This window comes from Fulmarus glacialis, unplaced genomic scaffold (genome assembly GCF_000690835.1).
Source record: "Fulmarus glacialis isolate BGI_N327 unplaced genomic scaffold, ASM69083v1 scaffold12850, whole genome shotgun sequence".
Taxonomy (NCBI): Eukaryota; Metazoa; Chordata; class Aves; order Procellariiformes; family Procellariidae; genus Fulmarus; species Fulmarus glacialis.
Window position 1 is genome coordinate 11,929 of NW_009189660.1, and position 23,127 is coordinate 35,055.

General features: G+C 43.9%; 1 protein-coding gene across 1 annotated transcript in view; it reads right to left on the minus strand.

The window, feature by feature from the left end:
- Positions 1–2,841: 2,841 nt before the first annotated feature.
- Positions 2,842–23,127, minus strand: part of LOC104080554 (protoheme IX farnesyltransferase, mitochondrial-like) — a gene marked incomplete at its 5' end in the record, with an annotated part of 31,968 nt that continues 11,682 nt past the window's right edge. The window contains 2 exons of the mRNA XM_009582977.1: positions 2,842–3,522; positions 16,281–16,513. Of these exons, the coding sequence (XP_009581272.1) occupies positions 3,080–3,522; positions 16,281–16,513 (676 nt within the window). The remainder of the gene's footprint in view (positions 3,523–16,280; positions 16,514–23,127) is intronic.

Below are 23,127 nucleotides of genomic sequence, written 5' to 3' on the forward strand. Positions count from 1 at the left end.
CAAAGCCTGATGCTTGCATGGCCCAGGACTGAGATGCAGGAAGCCCAAGTTTAACTCCCGGCACTGCCCCGGCTGTGCAAAGCGATCACAGCAAGACGCTCTCATGCACCTCCCCTGCCTCTTCCCGGCAGAATTTAGGCAGCAATATCAGCTGGAGTGGGGATGGCCGACGTTAACCCTCCATGTAGGTCAAAGGGACTACAAACACCTTCAGATGAGGGCAGATAGTTCAGTATTTTTTTCATTTCCATCGCGGCACCAGAAATATTGAAAAAGACACCTGAGAGCACCTATTGTACTATCTGTCTGTAACCAACAGTTCAGTTTGGCAATGTTTTTATTTTCAAAGCACATGCAACAGCAAAAATTCCTAAAGGCAGTAAAACCACAGTAGATGACTTCATCCATACCTGATACATGGCCATTTTGGAGCACAGCAGAGAAAAGAACACCTTCTATGTGAAAAAAAGCTTTTTTTTTTTTTTTTTTTAAAAAAGGTATTTCTTACCTTTAAATCCCAGATCCACTCACTTTGAAAACATGCTCTCTCTCTAGGCCAGACCAACTGGGTGTGGAGATGTCGGTGCAACTCTGTGACCTGCACTTTTCAGACACTTAGTGATGATTATAAAGTTCCTGTCTGGCCCTAAACCCTGTGAATGTTACACATTTTGGCCCAAGAAATGAATATGGTTGCTCTTCAAAACTGAACCACAGGCATCTCCTTGGGACCTTTAATCAAAATTGAGTTTGTCAGGACAGCACCCCATACTTGCAGGCCATGCTGAAGCCCGGCTCTGTAATGACTTAGGAAAAAACCACAACCCTTCTGCTTCAGCACCACTTTCTGCCTCTGAGAGCAAAAATCTGTGGGTTTTGTGAGCCATCTGCTCTTTTCAGGTTCCTCTCCCAGCTAAAGGTTGACCAAATTCTTTGGCTTTGCACAAACCCTTTCCACTCACATGCAACTTAGTTTCAGTGTGTTTTTTGCACAATAAACCCATATTTCACAAGCTGTCCTTGCTCTTGCAGAGATCAAGAAGAATACTGTTGCTGCGAGAAATGACACAAAACTATCAAATACCTTTGCAATTAACTGAACCGTACCAGAGTTTCAATCATAAGTGAATTGTTTAAAACAGATTTTGAGCATTCATCTCTTTTTTCGTACAGTATGCACTTTATTGCAGAGAAGACTGGACGCATTTTTAAAACAAATTCAGGAGTTGCACAGTTTCCAGACATTTCTACAAAGTGTTGCCCACAGTAACTCGAGTACAATGGAGTCCGTCAGACAAAAAGTAAGAGGGAACTCAATCCTGTCATCTGCAATCACTTGAGAGAGTCAGAATATCTTGCAACTGATTATTTAAGAGCCATGTAGAACAGGTGGCTCTGCTCCTGCGAGCACCTCCGCCAGCAGAACAGAGGTTAACCGTGTCACTCCTGATTTACACCAGCGTAACTGAGACCAGAAGTTGGGCTTGTACCATGAAAGCAGCCAGTGAAGATTTTATGTCAGCGTGATACGCACGTGGTGGCAGATTTGTGACGTTTCCTGAAGGGCTTTTTTCAGGATCAGATTAGAGACAGCATCTCCCATTTCAGGTATTACTGTATCTTTGCTGGAGACAGCGTCTCCCATTTCAGGTATTACTGTATCTTTGGATCGATGCACAACCGTGCTGCCCAGTCCCTCTCCACATGGGAAAGAAATCTTGGCATGAAAACGCATCAAGTCGTAACAGGCACTAACTACTACAATAAACTATAACACAGTCTTTGTCTGCCCTGGATGCTGCTGCGCTTGGAAGCATCCCAGCAGGACACAGCCAGCCCCAGGTAGGCTGAGGGTTAGCCACAGCCCCGTAGTGGGATCGCAAGCACATTAGACTGTGGCTAGAAATGTTCTTCAGCGTATCAGTTAACAAAGATAATGCATTTTCCTAGTGAGACCATCCACAATAATTGCTTTTGAGAGACACTGGCTGCAATTCGAACGTTAGAATATTAGATAAAAATCCTCAACTTTTTTTCTGTAAAATGTGTTTCCTCACCAATTACATACCCCAAGCCTTCTCTCTGAGCCACCACGGTGTGATATTCAATACAGTTCAAGCTCTTGATGCAAGTCCAGAGCTCGTCCGAGGACAATGAGACTGAATGGGCTGGCACAAGACATATCAGCATAGAAAAGCCTTAAAACCACCAGACTCTGAGATCTGCTTCTCACCTCCTACACCTTTCCAAAGCTTCACTGACATAAACAGTAATGGCATTTTTTACCAGCTGAAGATCTGACACACAGGGCTCAAACTCTAATGATGTAAAACCACAGGGCAGTCAGAAATTCCCCGTGACGGATGTACAGTAGAATGGCTCAGAGTGTGTTCAAGGTATATGCTACAGAAGAGCTGTTCGTCTGGAGGTTGCTTTGTGTTTAAATGCTGATGTGTAGCGTGCTGAAAGACAGTTTTCTTTACTCCTTTAGCATTGTGCCAGCTGTATGAAAGCTAAAAATCTACTGGGGTGAATGGGAACCTTGGGAAAAGTAACTGATTGAAAAAAAGCCTCAGAAACTGAAGGCTTCTGTGTAGTATCAGAGCGGGGATGGCACGGATCGAGACAAGAGTTCACCCAACCCACCACGTGCCTCAAAGCTTAATTTTGGAAAGGATGCTTGGGGAGCAGGAGTGATAAATCATTCATCTGTCGCTTCCTGACGGCTTCGCCAAGGCTGCCAGTGCTGGCGGTTAGTAAGTGTGCGCATGTGACTTGCTAACTGAAAACCTATCCAGGAGATGAGACCACGACTCACGGAGACTTTGGAAGGCCATCCCAAAGCGATGTGCTTCTGACATAGGCTAAATTTTAATCCGTGATGAGTGACTGAGCCTAAGGCCCGTGAATGCTTTAAGGTCTCACATCTCTTCCCTTTCAGAAGAAAACAGAAAATTATCGCATGAAGTGGTTGCTAGGCACAAACGTTTCTTCTTCAAACAGATCCCCACAGGTTTCCCCCTTATAATTACTAAAATATACTACCTGATGTGTCATGAGGACGACAAGTAATTGATATTTAAGGCAATCTAATTTCCATAGCCCTCCCGTGATTTCCACCCAGCAGATCGCCTTTGTCTTCCTTCTCTAGGAACGATTTCTTGCACGTGAACATGACAAGCAGCAGCATCGGCAAATGCCACAGGCTGCAGAAGAAGAGCTTCCTGGAGCTGCTGCGGTCTGCATCCCTGTAGAACCGAAAGCCGAGGTAGGAGATGTAGAGGTTAATAGGGAGCGAAATGACGGGGAAAGTCCACGTGGTGATGTCGAGAACAGGAGCCACCGTTGAGAGTCCGATTAAGGCCAAGCAGTGACGCAGAGCCACCCGCCTGCACAGCCCTGGGTGGGTGACGGACATCATACAGTATCCCCCTCGGGAGTAATCTTCCCGCAGACCCCAGCTCAGGGCGTTGAAGTGAGGGAACTGCCAGGAATAGAGGATTCCTCCTAACAGTAATGCACCTGCAGCGGGAGAGAGAGAAGGAAACATGCATTAGAGGGCCACTGCAAGAAGTGCTACGTAAAGACCTCTGCAGATTCGGCTGTGTTTGCAGAAGAGCAGCGCCGCAAACCCGTTACACCGCACTGTGCAGAAGACAAGGCACGCTCTGTAAGATAAGGCACGCTCTGTTTTTAACGGCATTTACATAGGGTTGCGCACGGTGGTTCTTCTGTTTTTGGAGCACATAATTTGAAAAGCATTTCAACAAGTCACTTCCTCCTAACGAGCCATCGCTAATTGGTTTCTGCACCAATTCAGACTCTACCTGAGGGAAGACTGATGGAAATGAAGCAACGTTGGGCAAGTGTCTGTTTTCCTGGGAGCCTCCAGCTTCCACCACCAGGTTCCGGAGTTGGTGCGCCCAGAGCAGAGTGGCACGTTGACCAGAAATAGGGAGTCCTGCTCAAGGACAGCAGAAAAGGAGGATAAGCTGCTTCCTCCTGAGAACTGGGAAAATACCAGCACCCCGGTAGCCTGGAGCATGGCTGAGCTTTCTGTTTGCCCATTGCATGAAGGGAGGGAATTGCTGACGGCACGGGAGCGCCTTGATCACGCACCTCGGGCAGGCGGCAGAACTGGCAGAAGCTGCTAATGAGGTGACAGAAGATGGAGAACTTTTTACTCCTTCAAACCAATTGTAGGAACTTCTAAGTAGTTTGATCAAGTAGCTCTAGTCACACCAATTAGCTACTTTTACATTTAAAAAGCAGCTATGGAAGCACCACGTTTTTCACAGCTATCCTGGGGACACGGTACAGGGCTTATTGAGGCAGAAGCAGCTTATATGCTGATTTCAGCAAGCTTCAAGGAGGCCCTCAGACTAAACTCCCTTCACTAATTTTGTCTGAAGACACAAAAAATCCCCCAAGGCTGTTGCAAATCATGAGCATTCCTGGATTTTCCTTTTGTTTCCCCAGCTCCCAAACACTCTGCTCCGGCATTAACACTTTCTTTGCATCACCCTGCCTCCATGAGCTCATTCCCTATGGAAACTACTTCTCAATGGGAGCCGTGAGTCTATCATTTTCTTAATGACTTGATGGAAACAGAAATTTATCTGCACACAGGTTAATGTATTTAAATTCTTCCCCAAACCCTCACTTCTTCCCCAGCGACTGCTTGGGCGCTAACAAAGACCAAGTCACTGTCTCCTTTAAACTGCTTCATGGTTCACACCTTCTCTCCATCTGTTCTGGCTGTTATGTTCCTTGGGGCTGTGCATGTCTAGTTCTCGTCTTAAACTGCGCACCTTACACTGGTGTTGTCATGCAAATAATAATAATCTAAGTTTGCAAAAGAGCCTTTTTTTTCCCTTACCGTATGAAACAGTGAAGGAACAGCCCATTAGACTTAATGCAGGTTTCCAGTTGCTTGTAAGATCCAGCAGTGGTATAAAAGACCCATCTCATTGCTTTTCAAAATGAGTACCAAATACTCCATTAGGTGAGTACAGGCCTCTGAAAGTTGATTACATGAAGCGTGGAGATAGACACTCATATATTGGGCACGCAGCTTTCAGAACAACGTTGCCTGCTACGAACTACAGGTCATTTCCTGGACTACGGCCCAAAGCACTTGCAAATCCTGCCATTCGATCCTATAGCACCTTCTCTAAATCGGAAGCTTTTAAGACGGTTGAAAACGGTGCACCCCAAAATTACCATTAATTTCAGGAAATGGTGGCAACAAAAGTAATTTTGACCTTAACAAAATAGGATTTGATTCAGTTCTGCTGAAACCTAAGGGAGCAGCTCTACTGAAATAAAATGAAATAAAACTTAATCAAGGAGCAGTACTCCCTACACCAGGAGAAAAAATGGGGAAAATGTTCTTGTAATATGTCATTCTTTAGCTTTTTCCTATTCTTGTAAAACATATTACCGGAGGCAAGATCCTGAATGTGATAAACCTAAGATAGGAATATTTTTCAAGTTGCACATCTGAAGTGCTTTAGAGACATTAGCTTGTCATTTTTCAGAACTTAGGGAAAGGTAAGCTACAGTTATCCATCAGCTGAGGAGACCTAAGTAGATGGAGCCGGGGCCAGGATTCAGAGGCAGAGGCTGTCCCTGCTTCCCACGGCTACGCACCAGCCGGCTTTTCATCTAGCAAGTGCTGCGTCCCTGCGTCTCAGCTGTAATGCGGGCTTTGCTCATTCAGTTGTTCAAACATTGTGTGCAGCCAAGCTCAAAACACACCCTAAACCTCAAACATACAAAAACCTTTAACAGTTCTCTAACTATAACACCATTAAAAAAAAAAAAAAAAGTCATCTGGAGAAACTTTTAAACACAAACAGACCAACTAAACTACTTGAGGCTGGATTCCCATTTACAAAGCTCTGGTTTTTACATGCAAGCCTTTGGAATTTAATTACTTTGATTACATTACAACCATTGAGATAATTGATATTTTACAGAGAAGCTGAGCAGTAAAACAATTTAATAGCCCATTATGAGGATTTTAACTGACCCGATCTTTTTGTTCGTTTCCCATGTGCCTGGGACATCCTGTAATTTCCTCTGCCCAGGCTGAGAGTGTCAGGTTGTCAGAGATTTTTAAGTGTCACGTAGGACTGATGACTCGCAAAGCACAGCACATGGTACAGTACGATTCAGCATCAAATGAGCCCACAGTAGGAATCCTGTCAAGCCCAGAGCAGACACTGTAATACTCATTAATTACTAGATGAACGTTAACTATGTCATAATTAGGTCAGCAGTGTTTTTAAGCAATATTACAGCGAGACTAACTCTGGAGACTAACCTGGTTCAAAATAGCGCGGAGTCTACGCTGCTGCTTCTGTGCAGTTCCCAACAGTTTGGGAACTCGGTTTAATCAATGCAAATCTCCTTTTTCTCTACGGAGTTTATAATTAAGTGAAGACCAGACGAGGTCGTTCACAACCGTAACACATGGAGCTGGCACAGAGTTCGCAAAAGCAAAGCCGGCCGCCGGAGCAGAGCCGTCGCGCGCCCTTTGGCGGTGGGAGCCAGCCAGCACCCAGGGACACCGCAGCCCTCGGGCTCCTCGGCTCCTCCGTGGCACGTGGAAAAACCTGAGCGCAGGCAGACCGACAGAAATTCAGATTAGATCTCTCAGCTTTTCCGCAAGTGTTTATGAATTGCAAGACCGCAAGTACCTGGCCCGTGGACATCCCAAACTCTTTGGCCTTTTTGGCCGAATTTTTAATAGCTGCGAGTTTAGCCCATTTATGACCACTTCCAAACTCTTGACTTCTCCAAGAGCGAGAACCTGGGACAGCTGCGAGCAGACACTTACAAATCCTGGTAACTTGGCAGACGAGTCCTGTTTGATTTTGGAAAAAAAATGAAGTCTGTCTAGGCAAACAGGACCCAGGTCTCCAGTATTCTTTCACTCTTGTGTGCAAAATAGATATAAAATGTTTTCTGGTTGAGTTCCTATTGTTTAATCACTTTGTACTAGCTTAAATCACCTCCAAAGTTACAGGATTGCAGAGAACCAGGTAGGTCCTATAGCATCCACAGCGTTAAAGATAAATAACAGGTTTTACCGTTCACCATGAATTTTAAGGTTAAGCTATTATTTCTTTTCTTAAATTCTTTTAGAAGTATTTAAATAGTAATATATCTTTTTTTTAATAAACAAGAACAAGATGAGATTTTTATTTTATTTTAATATCTAAGATAAAGCCAAAATGTCAACTGGCATTGAAGAAGGTAGAAAATGGTTCTTGCTTTCTGTAAATATATTTTTATCTAGTGAAATACTGGAGCTTTATAAGTTGCACTTTTCCTAAAACAAACAAGACACTAAATTCCACAGTCACTTGGAAACTGCTTGGCAAGTTTTTTTAAGGTTCAATAAATTTGGGTGAGACTTGGAAATAATTGTGAGATGAGATTTCCAAAAGCAACTAGTGATTCTGGGCTTGCAAACCGCAGCAGCTGCTAGTCTAACTTTCAGAATTACAAGAGCAAGAAGCATGCCCCTCTGAAGTTATGCTCTTCACGGTGTCAAGAAGGCCATGTGGTACCTCTAAATTTTTATTAAAATTTCACGTTTTATTCCTTTTAAAGCAATTTATGATGACCTCATTTGCTGGATAGTCCAAATCTCAGGCGAGGGAGCAATGCCAGCGCCTAAGCCCGTTGAGTCCTTGGCCTCTCTGCTAAGAGCACCTAAGAGCAGGAAACTGGAAGATGGTTTTTAGGGTGTAAGCCCTTGCAGGGTGTGAACTCTGACCACTGGCTAACACATGGAGAGGAGAGCAGAGCAATCAGGTAGCAACAGCTTCTTGTCCTGTCCATCCTAGGCTTGCGCCGGGACGGTGACCCAGGGACGAAAAGCTCCAGACCCTAGTGCGAGTCCCCCAAATGTCTCATGTCCTGTAAAGGATACAGAGTCTGTTCAAGTCTATACATCATCTGCTCAAGAAAGAGTGGACACATTCAGCTGCCGAGCTATCAGTGCCAAACAGAAATCATGCCGGTAGCGTCGTTCTGAGCGAACTGTTTCATTCACGTAAAGCAACCTGAGGACTGCAAACCTATTTTCTCATCCACTAAAGGGCAGAAGTAATGTTTGGATCCTGCTTGACTGTCTCGTGCTGAGGATGTCACCCTCTTAAGCAGCGATTTGAAATATGCCTCTTTCATGCTGGCAATACCTTTCATCATCAAAGAGCTTTATACATTGTACAGTTGGCACATGGAGCAGTAGTGATGATTTCACCCGCAGCTGAATTATTTCAGCTGTCTGTCTTAAACAAGGCACAATAGTTTGGGATGATTCAATTGAAACTCTCCAAAAAATTTCTGAAGGCAAGTTCTTCCAGGGCAGAAAAGGCCTTGAGCTACAAGAGGGCAGAGGCTGGAGCACAGCGTGTGTCGGTGGGAGCACCAGCCTCTGGAGCAGGGCCAGCTGGAGTCCAACCAGCCCGGGCAGGCAGATGAATGTGGGCCTGTCTGCACAAGTTGAGGCAAACATGTCCAAGGTTATCTACAGAGACTGCTATATCAACATCGTGTTCCTGAAAACACACTGGAGATGAACGACTTATTCTTCCTTCGGATCCTTCTCATTGTTCTTTAGACAATACAGGGTGCCTCCCCTCTACATAGTGTTCTCAAACCTCTCCTATCACTTTCAAACTCTAGACAGGACAAACACCTATTTAATCAATAAAACAAAAAAAAAAAAAAGGAAGGGGGAGCTGATCTCTAGCATCAATTCAAGAACGGACACGCTCCTTCTGTCTTTGCTTTGGTGCTGCATATGTATGACTGGGAAGTGGCCAACCAGGCATTAAAATAAACACGGAATGGTTAAAATATCAGCTCCAAAACAGATGTTGAAATCTTACTGCATTTCCCAAAGCTGGTGTTTACTGCCTTGGCAACCTAAGAATGCTGTTTTGCTTAAAGCACAATTTTAGTAATTCTTCTGCCTTGAATAATGTGAAGGAATTTTAAAATTATTTCCAGACCTTGGTAGCTCCCTGACTTATTAGAGGAAAGCACCGGCCTTTTGTCTCTAAGAAACGGGTACGAGTTTGCCTGCTGTCAGGAGGGGAAGGCTTTGGTAGTCTAAGCTCAGCCTTTTAATGGATCGTAGTCAGGAAACAACCACACACCGTTTTACTTGATAGCACACAACTGGCTCTCCTCCCTGAAAAGATGTTGAACAAATTACTCCTCTTTAATCCAGACAAGGTAGATTAGAGCTCAGAGACTTGACTTGGTCCAGCTGTATCCACCTGCTTGCGAGCAACCGCGCTGTCTCAGACCGCATTTTTCACCTTTTCTACAGGAAATTCAACATAACCAGTCTAAAACTCTTCACTGTGGACCTGCACGATTTTTACGCTTGCAGGAAACGTACTGGATACATCCCCAAAGCTTTTATTTTCTACCTTTTCTTTTGTGCTCGTTCACAACAGGTTTAACATGATAGTCTTCCCCAGAGATTTCTAACTATGCAGCAATTGTGGGCGTAAAGAAAGATTTTGAAGTCTCGTCAAAGCCTTGTTGCCCATTGCAGTGCAATATTAAACACCCAAAGGATTATTTGGGGAAGTTGGTACAAATATTCAAAGAGGTTTGGAGAGTCACGTCCATAACACAGCTCTAGTGTCCTGATACGTAAGGATTGGTTTATTAAGCTGGCGGTGGCATTTTCTGTTTGTGAAGGAGAATTGGAAGATGCAATAATTACTGGCTTTCCTTCAGCTTGTTTTGGTGATAGAAAATGAGTATTAGGGTAAATCAATTGGCCTCTGATTGCAAGTGTTCAAGATACTGCCCTAATAGAATCACTCCTGATGAAAAATGTTACCTACTATTTAATTTTTCCCGTTGTCTTTGGAAGTAGCAAAGGGATTAGCTCTACAAAATTTACATCTTAATTTGTGATTATGAAGCCCTCTCAAACACAAAGACATTTGGGAATTATCTAGTCACGAACCTTAACCAAACTGATGCAATTCCCCTCTATTTTACCACTGCAGCATTTCCTATATTAGCACCACAGCAAGACAACAACCGGCACTTCTACTTCCACTGGAAAACAAAAGCAGATGCTACTGCTTGTGTCAGATGCCGCGTGAGCGGCTAAGCAGCCTTGAGAAGGAGAAAAGGAAAAGTATCGCTTCTAAAGCTTTGCACAAGGTCTCTGGGCTGCAAACAATGGTCCCGGCTGTCAGCGCGGGCACGCACAGCCCCGCGCGCGGCCCTAATTGTGCGCCTTCAAGGTTACACGGTCATGTAAACGAAGGGCGAGGAGGAAAACACTGGAAAACTCAAAAGCTTCATGGTCATGGGTTTCAATAGCTGTTTCTTTTGAAGGATGGCACAAAAGGCTTGTGGAACAGGAGCGTCTCGGGGCTGCGATAGACTTCTCTGCTGCAGCACATAAAGGGAAGGGGATGTTGGCCGTGTGTACAGCTTGTCTGCAAAACAAAAGGACGATCCTTGGTGTCCACCACGAATGGGAAATGAAGTTGGCAGTGGGGTTTTGCACCTCGAGGGAGTGTTCCTGGCCACTGCCTTTAACAGGAGGAAACCAGATGTCCTCAGGTACGCTCGCCATGTGGAGAAAAGCTGTATGCATATGGATACACACAGGCATGCACACTTTTTGTATGACACACAACAGGTTATTACAGCGAAAGCCTCACAGGGAAACACCTTTCATTATACAGGCAAGGTTGAGAAAAACAACACCACCGTACATAATTCGTCTTAGCTAACCCCAGCAACAGATGCCATAAAAAAAGTGAGCCTGTCGGGTAAGATGAAAATATGGTCTTTGCATAGACCATTCGTTATGTGCAAATATGTTTAGGAAGTATTTGCCAAAGGACCAGACTCAGCAGAGGATTGCAAACCTGCAGAGCCACACAGGGGCTCCCCATCAACCGCCTCTTCCAGGCTCCCTCCGGGGCTCCCACGTAGCCCGAGGGTGGGAGTCCCTCCTGCAGACCCCGTGTCGTGCTTCTCCTGCGGGTGTTGTGTCACACACCCAGGGCACCGGTGCTTCTCCTGCGGGTGTTGTGTCACACACCTGGGGCACCGGTGCTTCTCCTGCGGGTGTTGTGTCACACCCGGGGGACCGGTGCTTCTCCTGCGGGTGTTGTGTCACACCCGGGGCACCGGTGCTTCTCCTGCGGGTGTTGTGTCACACACCCGGGGCACGGGGGCTGCTGCACAGCCCCATCTCCTCCAGGTGCCCCAACAGCCAGGCGTGGGGCAGAGAACCGGGTAAGGGCACGTCGCCTGTGAATTCGAAGGGTCGGTCCCCCAGGTGCCCCAGCGGTGGAACTGCCATTTCTTTAGTCTCTCGTGAAGATGGAAAGGGGGAAAAAAAATTCCCCGCTGGCTTTTGTCCTAAATTCAGACCAGCTGCTTACTCGTATTGTCCCTCTGCCTCGGTTTTTACAGTTTTTACCCCCCCAAAGCACACTCCTGGGCCCCCAGCTTCCAATTCTCATATGTCAGCAACATGAATATCTCTATTTCCTCTGGAACAGACCACAAATTCTGCTGTCTTTCATCTGAGAAGTGAAACCCCAAAAACCTGAGTTTACTACGGGGAGTTTATAGCCGGAGTCTCCTCTGGTCCTGCGGCAGGACGTCAGAACTCTCAGACCTGCTCACACATCAAGGGGCTTTCAAAGCTCAAAGTGCTTAACTGGAAGGGACACAAAGATCTCCAAGCTTATTTTGCATGCAATTAAGCTGTTGCTTTGCTCTCCCTCCTCCCGGCAGACAAGTGCTACACCAGGGAAGGTATGAGAGACTCCAGCCATTGACAGGTTGGGCGCAGCCCCCCCTCTCCCCTATTCTCTTTTTTTTGTTGTTGCTGAAACCATCCATCTGCCAAATGTCACTAGCTGATAAGAACTGCCCGTTTTTAAATCCCCATTTGTAAATAGATGTTGGCTGACATAATTAATGTCTACCATACAACACAATTTGAATTACAAAGTAAAGGCAATTTAAAAATCAGCCTCCACATGATTACAATTGATACTCAGTCTATAAATTCCATAGCCCCAGGAATTATTTAAATTTCGGAAAATGAATGAAAATAAGTACAAGATGTCTTTCAGGAAAGGGAGACCAGAAGTGGAGCATCTGAGATAAACTAAATAGTCTCTTGAGATAAACATTCTTTGGTGCAGTAATACCTATGGCTCCAGGCCACCATGGGTCTGTAATGTCTGCTATACTGTCAGGGCTGTTATCTGCTGTGCCACTGCCACCTACTCAGAATAAATCCCCTTAACTGATAAGCACATTATGTTGAGGACCCCTGCCTGTCACTACCGTCTAACTGGGTGGTTTGTATGAACGCTGTGGCACTGAGCTGCTCCGCTCTAAGACACGGATACCACTCGCCGGCTGGGATCGAGCCCTCAGTGCACAAGCACAGGAAGGTCGGTGGAAGAAGGGCAAAATGTATAAGGCAAAATACGGGCTACGGCACTTGGGAACATTTACCGCAGATTCAGTTTTTCTGCTAACTAGAAATAACAAGTTTAAATGGACAGCAAACATTTCTAACAAGGAAGCTGCAGCATTAGTCTGGGGAGAAAGACCAGCAACACAAGAGTAATTTAAAGCATGTATATGTTGTGCCTCTCGCATGCCAAAATAAATAGCTCTGTTACTTCCTAAAGACGTCTGTACACAGGCTCAACAGCAGCGTGGCACAGCCAGGAGCTCTCCTGCGTGTGGATCCGGCACAGAGGAGTATCCAGCACAGAACAGGACACTCTGCCGAGCTTTGCCTCTTTTTCCTGTCTTTACGCTATCACTTAAGGCTTTAAGTGAATTTCATTATTCTTTCTGCTAGTCCTTCCTTTGTAAAATCAGGAGAAATAATTTGAGAGTGTCTAGATTTACTAGAAAAACAAATCTCTTTGGAAAGAAATAGTACCACAAAGGAGCAATGAAATCTGCTTTCAAGGAAGCAAACGTGTTACTGCAAATCACAGGCTGGCAGTTAAGTTCTGCATAAATACACCAGATACGTGGTAGTGATAGCCACGTGATAAATTACATTTATCACGTACCTTTGACCATCTCACCTGCACTCAGCTCCCCCAGCGAGGAAATGTTAACATTCCTGATCTTTCATCAGTTTCAAACAGCTGCCATTAAAAAAAAAACCACAAAAAGCCCCAAACCCACAACAAAGAATTCCGCATCTTCCCAGAGATAACCTTATCTTTCGCTTTTGAAATGTGAGGTTTTCCCTAAATTACGTTGGCACAAAATCTAGGGTTGGGGGCAGGATGTTCAATCAGGTTTAAGAGCATATAATTAAAGTTACCTATCAGGGGCAGAAATGGAAGCAAGCACCACTGGGAACCACCGTAAGATCTGCAGAAGATGTGTAGTGTAAGAAATGCTAGCAAGTGTTTGCATCACTGGAAATAAAAGGATCCCAGATTTTTATCTGCAAATATGCGATGCTTGTTTCTTATGCAAGAAACTGTCAAGGTATTAATCTTCAAAATAAGAAAGTTATAAACAAAATGAGGACAAATTAAAACAAGGCTGCTCCAATCTGAGACAGATTATAATAATTTGTTATTATCTCTGGAGTTGGAAACCAGGAATCACCTCCAACTCTCTCAAACGACCAAGAGCATCTGGCAGCACTAGCTCTGAACCACGCCAGTGATGTTATGGGACTCCTGACATTATAGAAGAGTGCAGACACAGCTGTCCTACGTACCACACAGTACGGTGTAACTTGGTTAACCCCCTCAAATGGTAATGAAAGGTCTACACTACAACCAGCCACATGTACAACAATGTGGCTGCTGTGAGAAGATTACAAGGAGAGAAAATTCACAGGAAAACGTAAACTCAAAAAAACACCAGTTAAGCGGTGAGAACCTTCCTTCTCATTAGTTTTCTAACTCCCTTCCTTCACATTCCTCTTTGTTATTGAGTGGAATGATCTTTTTTTTTTTTTTTAAAACGAGGTGCAAATGCATTTTCACACCTCTACCTAAAACTAGGTTAAGTCTCCAAGCTAATTACACATTATTAATGAGTTCAACAACTGTGGGCAGCCTGGTTAGAGAAGGGATGCAGGTCTGCACGTCATGTATGTATGCACGCGGATGCACGCTTGTGCTCTGTGCGGGTCTGATGCTGCCAGATGCTGAACTCTCTTCTCCTTTGCAATAGCAGAATGCTTAACACTGAAAATCATAGTTTACAATGCAGTCCTTTTCTTCTATTTATCTCTTTTCTTTTTAAAGTTGTTTTTTTTTAAAATACTGAAATGCACTAAAATATTACATTCGGGTCACCATTTTCAGGACTCTCCCCAGGTGTGCTTCATTACAAAGACCAGTATCAGCTCAATAACATTTCTTTCTCTATTAAACAAGCTGCCTGGCCTCACTGACACAGACTGGGAGGTGACTGTAGAAAATTTTAGCTACCCAGAACAAACAATACAACATCAGGTTACGCACCAGTGCAGATCATCATGTTCTGGCAAAGTCTGCTCAGGTGGTTTTAAGTTATCATCCTCCCCTGATGGCATCATTGCCAGAGATTATCTCCTCCACAGCAGAGCTGGCAGAGGGACTTGTAACCGCATCTCAGTTGCAAATTAGAGAGGAAGAGCTTACTTGGGACAAAGATGGTGCTCTCTGCTGCCTGCTCTGCCTGCCGCGCAGGGACAGCTTAGCTCTTTGCGAAATAGGTCTCAAAGAGCAAGTTGTAACTTGACAAATTAAAGATAATGAAAATCAATGCCAGTTTACTTTAACGTGCTGGGCTTTAACTGCAGCAGTTTAACTGCCATTTTAAAACCAGGGGTGAAAATTTGAAGTGTGACAGCCTCTATAGCAAGGGCTTTTGGTGAGCCAGAGCTCTCCACTCCAGCTCCTCCAGGCTGGACTTTGCAGGTGCAGCATGGGCACGAGAGTCATCTTCTAGCACCAACTCTGCAAAGAGATGCCAAAACCAACGCAGAAATCTCTAAACAACGTAAGCTCCAAGGTTTAAGCAACTGCAGCCAGAATGATACAGTCCTTAAAAATATACATTTTGTGTTTTTAATTCGTTCTCTTCTCTTTAGAAATACAGACCTTGTAATGATGTCTGTTATGCACTCCATAACATGAGACACTATATATATACATACATATCATTTATAGGTCTAAATATAAAAAAAACTTTCAGACAAGTAAATGTTTGTATAGAAGTAGCACACACATTTAAAAAAAACCAAAACACAAAACCCTTCATCGTAGCTCTGGATTAGATCTGTATCAGAACATGCATACACAAAGCCAATTCAGACTGATTTTTATAGGAAGCGCGTAGCATAAATGAAGAACGGCGTGCTAGGGATTTTGCACAGATTCTAATAATTTCTGGTTAAAAGCCTTGTTGTTGAAAGTATTATTCAAGCCTTAAATATGCCACACTGTGGGATGAGTGTGCGCTAAAAAAATTCTTAGCAGACCTGTTAATTGAACTTCATGAGTTTCTTCAGAATATAACTATGTGGAGCCACTTTGATTCTTAAGTTTCTAGCTAGCAGGAAAAACAAGCCCTAATTGTGTCAGAGTTTAGCTGCTGAAGAGATCAGTGTTTTATGAGGGATGCAAAAACGGTTCACAGTTACTAAAATAGAAATCTTCGTTTGCTTTTCAAGGAGGGGGGGAAGGAACATTTATAACTTAGAGTTTAGAAGTGGGCAATTAAGAAATACACCAATAAATTAATCTTCCTAGGATATTTTCTGGCTTGTGGAAAGACAGTAATAAACACATCTGGGAATTTTCCAGTTGAAAGCTCCTGACTTGTAAGTTGGATCTTACTGGGTATGGTTTTAATCCTGAAATTACATAACATTTTCTTCCACGTGAACCCCAAAGATACTATTATCCTTCTAGGTATTTTTTTCTAAGATGGCCTAAACACATATTTAATAGGACATGGTCTTTCATCAGCTCATGTTTGCCCCTGAAATACCCGCATAAGGAGAATGATACAATCATATCTACATCTTCAGTCCTTATGGTACCACGCCATAACAGACTTTGGCATCGCAAACAGCAGAATATATCTGCTTTCGAAGCAGGATCAAGTCAACAAGCATAAAGAGCGAGGTTTACTGCCTTTTGAGAGGGTCTTTCTAGCTATCCCAAAGGCAATGCTGACAACCGCTCACCCAGATGCAAGGGGTTTATACTCACCAGCATCAAGACTACCAGTAGCCGCAGTCCAGCCCATGACGGGGGGAATGGCACCGACGACAGCTCCCACCCACGTGTTGGCAATGCTCATTCTCTTCATGGGTGTGTAACAACACGTGTACAAGAAAATGTTGAAGGCTCCCAGGGCCCCGGTGAGGGGGTTTACTCCCAGCGTCAGCAGGGCGATTCCCGGGACTCCGCAGGAGGCAGCAAAACAGACGGCGAGCAGGGGGCTGCGGGCAGAGAGCAGGAGACACACGCTGAGCAAAAGAGTCTCTCTTGAAGAATGACTGCTGCCCCTCTCCTTCTATGTCCTCCCAAAAATTAAGATTGGAGTTTTGCTTTTTTTTTTACTCACCCAGCCCAAATTTTCCCATTTGACTCCCCATCCTAAAAAGTTAAGACAATCTTGCTGCAGATTTGCAGCGGTAGGTGATTCTTATTCTTGTGATCACTGTGTTCACCAAATACATTCAACCTATGCAGGTAAACAGCCCTTAGAGAGAACTGGCGCTTCCAGCAAATTTTTCTCTTTCATTTTAATCTTAGTAAATTTTGACCTCTAGAAAAAGCACTCAGGGCTTAGAGTGAATGAGAATCGTTGTAGCTTGTCAGACATTTAATTGATTGCAATTATCCAAGGGATCCTTTGACTGAAATGCAACAGGGTTAGACACAAAATTAGGAAGCACTTACGAGAAAACAAGTACATTCAATCATTTTGAAATTATGTCAACAGGAATAAAGTATTTTTTGGCTTTACTGAAAAAAGCTTAATTTTCTACATTCCCGTTTAGCTTAGGCACTGTGCTAAGCAGGGGTAGCACACCAAAGCAATTCTGGCAACAGAACAAAAATGAAAACTTATTATCTTCTAAGTGTGACTGGAATGAACTGAAGATATTTTAGGTTTGGCCGAAAGCAGCAAACAACAAAGATGCAAATTATTTCTGTTGGTTTCTACTGCACACCAGCTAAGAGCTCAGGGAAGGTTGGAAATTCCTGTTAAAACCTGTAAGAAAGTGGCTGAACCTATGTAAACTTCTGCTAATAAATTCCACAATAAACATCCAAATACGATGCACAAGGATTTTTTTGTTTGGCTACCAAAACCACACTTCACAGGCAGCACCGTGATGCAACCCTTTATTTGTGTTCCCTTGCACCAAATCAACGTTTGCTGCTGGTGGAGACCTCTTTACACATGCTTGTTGGAGGGTGTTTGGTATGATGGAAAGAGAACTAAATGCCACTAAGAAATAATGTGGTGTGGGAGACCACTGGAAGGGAGGAAAATGCCATTAACCGAGTTGCATTTAATAACCCATGTGGCTAAATACACACTTCTAGTCATCCATATAAGAGCAGAAAATATGTGCGCTTGCAACAAATGTCTCTGCATGAAGTTTAGCTTTACACGTTTTGTGTAATTGAAGACTATGCAGCCTTTGTATTCTATGATCACTCTGCCCTCTGGCCAAATCCTTAACCCTAAAATACGTGTTGCAAGCACTGCTCCAACCCTCATAAGAAAAATTTGCTGTTGGGGATGAATTTTATGAGTTTTATCAGCAAAAAATCCTACCGTTCAAATTTTGATTTTTAAGACCTTTGTTGGACCAATATGGAATGGAGATCCTAAATAACTGGAAGAAATAAAATGAGCAAATCTCACACTAAAGATCTGCCTTCGATTTAAATTAAATTGACTAAGTCATTTTATCCAGCTTTTCAAAACCATCAACAGATTTTAGGTTATGGAGCGTGCACAGAGCACATTTATGCTCCGGCATTACCAGTCTTGGTGTTACTAATATATCAGGAATAGAGGCAGGGTACGTCGTTACCATCCATTGACAATGAGATGTATAAAATTTGAGACTGTTTTCAGGAGCCGTGCTGTGAAAGGAGCCATACGGTGCTGCACCCTCTGGTTTTGCAGCTATCGGTGTTCTTTTGCAGAAAGGCAGCAAAACACAGTCTGTACCATAAACTGTCTCAACGCCGACTACAAATGCCGTACTTCATAGATGTTGCCCCTCTTTAGTGAAAGCCTGACTGGGTTTGGTTAAACAAATCTATCTTGACTGATTCCTGAATAAAATACAGTCAGATGGTAAACACCAGATTTACACAATACACACTCTCGAGGCGACAAAAGACCAGCATGACCCCACAGGGCCGGGCTACCCACGTTCGCTCCCACGGGGCTCACAGACATAAATGAGGACACAGTTTGACCTAATGCAACGAGCACTTTTCTCACTAATCAAGAGTGAAGACTCGTCTACGCGTCTCCAATTCAAACGAACGCTACGCACCATGAGCTGGTCACGGAGCGGCAGACACCAGCCCTTCATGACTCTTACGGGACGGGAAGGCGAAGGCTGGGGGTGCAAAGCCCTCCCTCCATGGTCGAACTCAGCATCGTGTCTCTCCCACGTTGCTTCCTTGCAGCAGCGATAGCCCTGCGGTGCCAGCCCTTCGCGTCCAACTGATGGATCAGAAAAGTACCTTTATAAAATGAGACTTTATCAAAAGGGAAGGGTGAAGTTACGTGACTGAGACCTTCAAAGTTGTTCTGTTCCTGGTGGATGAAAACACAGTTTTGTTTCTCAGTTTGCCTCTTTAAAAGGAAGTTCCTAGAGGCAGTTTGATTAGTGCCTGTAATAGTCGTAACGATCTCAGGGGAGGGCATCAAGTCAACGATGGCTGTTCTTCATAAGCAGTTGAACTATATTACTTTTAGACATCCTGAAAGTATTGCATTTTCTACTTCTCTCCAGTGGTTCCTTAACAATCAAGGAACTGTAAAATTCTTCTAGAAGAGTAATTGTCTGACTTACAAATGCCTGCCCCTAAAACTCCAACTGAGATCAGAAACTCAAACTGTGATCGGATGATTCAGCTTTGTTATTTCTGCCCCTTAAAATACTATTTGGCATTACAAAGACACAGCAATAAGAAATTAGGACCTTGCTTTCTTGGCGAGACATGAGGTAGAAGAGAATTCAACTCATTCTCATGTAAACATGTCATGTTTATAAGGTCTAGGAGATGTATAAGCAACTCCTCATTGGGAAAGAGAGAACATTTGAGGAAAAGTAGAGAGATTTCAGTCACTGGTGCAGTTTTTTCTGCTTCAGTGACTCTCAGGATTTTAAGAAAAAAAGGTTGACCCTAGGCTTAAATCACACCAGTTTAAGGGGCATTCTGATTTCTACTAATTTATGGTCTTCTAGGGACCATTATGCATCTCCACGCTCACATTAGGTCTGTCAAAACTCAGGCATGTGGTGTGAGGCTCATTGATGCACGTTCCTTTGCCGGGCTGCCTGTATCTGACTGAGGCAGCACAGGAGATCAGGATCCCTTTCTGGAGCAGGAGAAAGGCTGTGATGCCGAGCTGTCACTGGATTTGCCCCATCACCTAATGTCCACGCAGTTCCTCCCACTGCAGTCCAGCATGCATTACAGGAGCATCAGTCTTGGGTAACCCAACGCCGGGGAATTCTCATGTGGTGGTCAAAAGTGGCTGCGGGGTCTCTGCTGGTTTCCTTCATCCTTAAACCATCCCATGCAGTAAGTGCAGGCTGATGACAGACGCTGGTACATAAGCCTCATTTCACTTGGGCGTTCACTTAAGCTAAGGGAATCGGTCCCATGGGAAAAAAAGGCAATCTTCCATTGGAAAACTGGCCAAGGAGCTAGCTCAGAAAGCAAACATATTGAGTAAGAAACTAGGTTTTACGATGGATTCTTGGGAGGAGTTGGTTTCAGTTATTTGGCTGATTAAAATCAGACTCTGGAAAAATACTACAAGTGCCAAATGAGTTCTCTTCAAATTTCAGCTCTAAAATACCCAATATGTCACCACGTAGGACACCTCCTAAAGGAAAACTAAAAACTGGTAGTTCTGCCTTGTCCCTCTTATCTGCCTTATTGAGAATGCCCATGCCAAAGTCTGCCTAATAATACTGCTAAAAGACATTCACATTCAACTAAAAGCTTTTGAGAGAACTTCAGCTTGAATGGTGAATAATTAAACCTTTCCTGATCCAAAGAAAACGTGCTGACACTTCTCTCCCATAGAGTTCACCCAAGACGGACCCTCCCCAGTCACACTCCACTGAGAGCATCCAAGAGGAGGAGGAGGAGCAGGAGGAGGAAAAGAGACCCAGGTTTCTCCTCATTCAACTCAAGCTTTTGCTGACACAGAGGTGTCTGAAGAGCTGCTGTCGGTCAGGCTGGGGAGGATTGCTCAAGGACAGCCCAGAGCTGCTGGGGGCAAACAGGGAGCAGGCAGGAGGAATCCCATGTGGATGATATTCAGGCATCCCTTGCACACACAACCACGAGGCATCCATGTGGACCCTCACTCATCACATCGTTGACGGAAACTCTCGACAACGCAGCAGCCTATTTTAATTCATGTGCAATAGCATAATCTCCAAATCTAGTTGCCACTTACAGATGAGCTGGTTATACGTCTATAATGATCTTACACACATGTGCATGAAATATATTTATTTAATAGGCTCCAGAGTCATGGATAATAGTACTTATTGACTCACAGCATTACTTGAAAAATTGAGAGGGGAAAACAAATTAAAGCATTTGCCCATCTATAAAATTAATGTACTATTTTACCTATTTCACAGCAGCATTAGCAAGCTTAATGTCTATAAAGATCAATAGCATCACTACTACACATGCTTTTCTATGCTGTCTTTGGCTCTTTGGCAAAATATTTTGTGAAGACGACCGTCAAAGTACAGTTAGAACCACAATTTAAAAAACAGTATTAAAAAGGGGAAAAAGTATAAAGAAAATTTTGTTTGGAAAAAACAATCAAGAAGCTAGACAAAACTCCCTCTTAAAACCTATCAATATTTAGAAATATGGAAAATTCCTATATCAGCACCTAATGCTTCAACCTATCTCTGTGAATATATTGACACTCATATATAGACACAAAGCCCGTATGAATCCTGAATAGGCGCATTCATGCAATCAGCAGTTGTATGCAATTCATGTTCAGATGTTATGTAAATATATAAGAAACTTAATTTGTGACCTTGTGTTAATGGGAAATTGGGCACGCAAACCATATTTACATAAAAGCGTAAGCCTGAATGTAAGTGTCCATTTAAGACTGCCTGCATATTTTTCAGGTGAAGCATAAGTGCTTATATTTGAAAATTAGTTTCAAAGCCTAATACAAAAGGTAATAAACCAAATTCTGTCTTCTCCCTGTCTGTCAAAAACCTTTTATAGAAATATCACCCATTTCTAAAAGCGCAAAACAACAATGCTCTTTTGTTTTGCTGCAGCATGCACAGGACACCTTAATGGATTGAAACATTTAAATTCCTGGTTGATTATTTCGTATTAGATCTTATTATTATTGACAACTGTCTCTCGAGCCACAAGGCCAGGGGTCTGTTCTGCCAAACGCAGGGTGATGATCTAAAATAACAGGACAGGGATGGTGAAGAATGAAGTGCCAAAGTGCCGGCAGCCGCGCAGAGGCAGGGCACAGCCCCGCTGCTCTGCTGCCGAGCACCTCCAGCCAAGGCTGCACCTGCCTGAAACATGTCCTCCACATCCAGGCATGGGCTGGGGCAGGGAAGAAGGAAGGTGGGAAGAAAAGGAACACGTTAGAGTCATTTCTGCATCCAAACGAAGCCAAGATACGCATCCTCGCTTTCCTCTGCATGGGATTTTAATAACGGCAAATATTCTGCACAGACTATACCCTTTAATTGCAATTTCACTTGTTTTTTTCGTGAGGCAAAAACTGGTTTTGCTTCTATCTGGCAAGTTTTCTGTTTCGTTCAAGACACAGGTTCAGCAAGACCACCACGCTTCCTCCCCTCGCTCGTTTGCTGCTGCTGCCCACAGAAACAGTCCTAAATTATCCCTGACTTCAGCATCTTCCACGATGGCAGGTAAACAGTGCCGAGACAATAAAGGTGAGATTGACAGCTCAGATTAATCTCAATATTGCTACTCTGGGCGCAAATTCTATCTGCATATAGTGTCAAAACAATTTGTTGTAGTAAGAAGAGGAACAGCCTGAACCTCACGCACGGATGGGCTGAAAATAGCGGGAGCTCGGAAGAAGGTATTTGGCAGACAAAGAATACAAGTGTGATTCTCATCTCTGCAATTTCATTTCGCCGTCACGGGCTGAGATACGAGTCCAGTGCATGAACACTGTTCCAAAGCCATAATTAAAATCAGATTTTGGGAGTAAGCATCATAAGTTGCTTATTATTTCTGGAATCTGTAGGTACTAAAAATGTCCCCAGACTACTCGCCATTACAAGGCTGCCGGAGGAAGCCCCCTCCTCTCCCTAATTTTTTCCAGGTCAGCAATAAGTTATTAAGGCTTCTGAAGCCACTTACAAACTCAGACAAAAGCATCAGCCTGAAGTTTTTACATTTTTCCGACAGCAACGAGAGGTTACACAAACTGAAGTGCAAGTCACAGCCCTTTGAAGGTTTCTATGGCCGCGAAAGCCCGTGGTCATTTCAAGAGGGGAGGATGTCCATGGAGATCCCCAGCACAAATGCTCCTCACCCTGTGCAGAAAACCACCATTCTCCCCAGCTGCTGATTTACAGTTTTGCTCATCTCCTGGTATCTTCCCAATTCCTGCGGCCAGACAACTCTAAGAGTTGCCGAAAACCAGTCCCGGGGTAAGAGCTGAGCCTGTGATCACCGTGACGGTCATACGGTACTGATGGTCATACTTGGTCACCTCCCTCAGCTGGAGTAGCAACCAAGGGATTTTTTAAAATTTGTATTTCTTTTTCTAAAGATCAGCACCAAGAACTGCTGA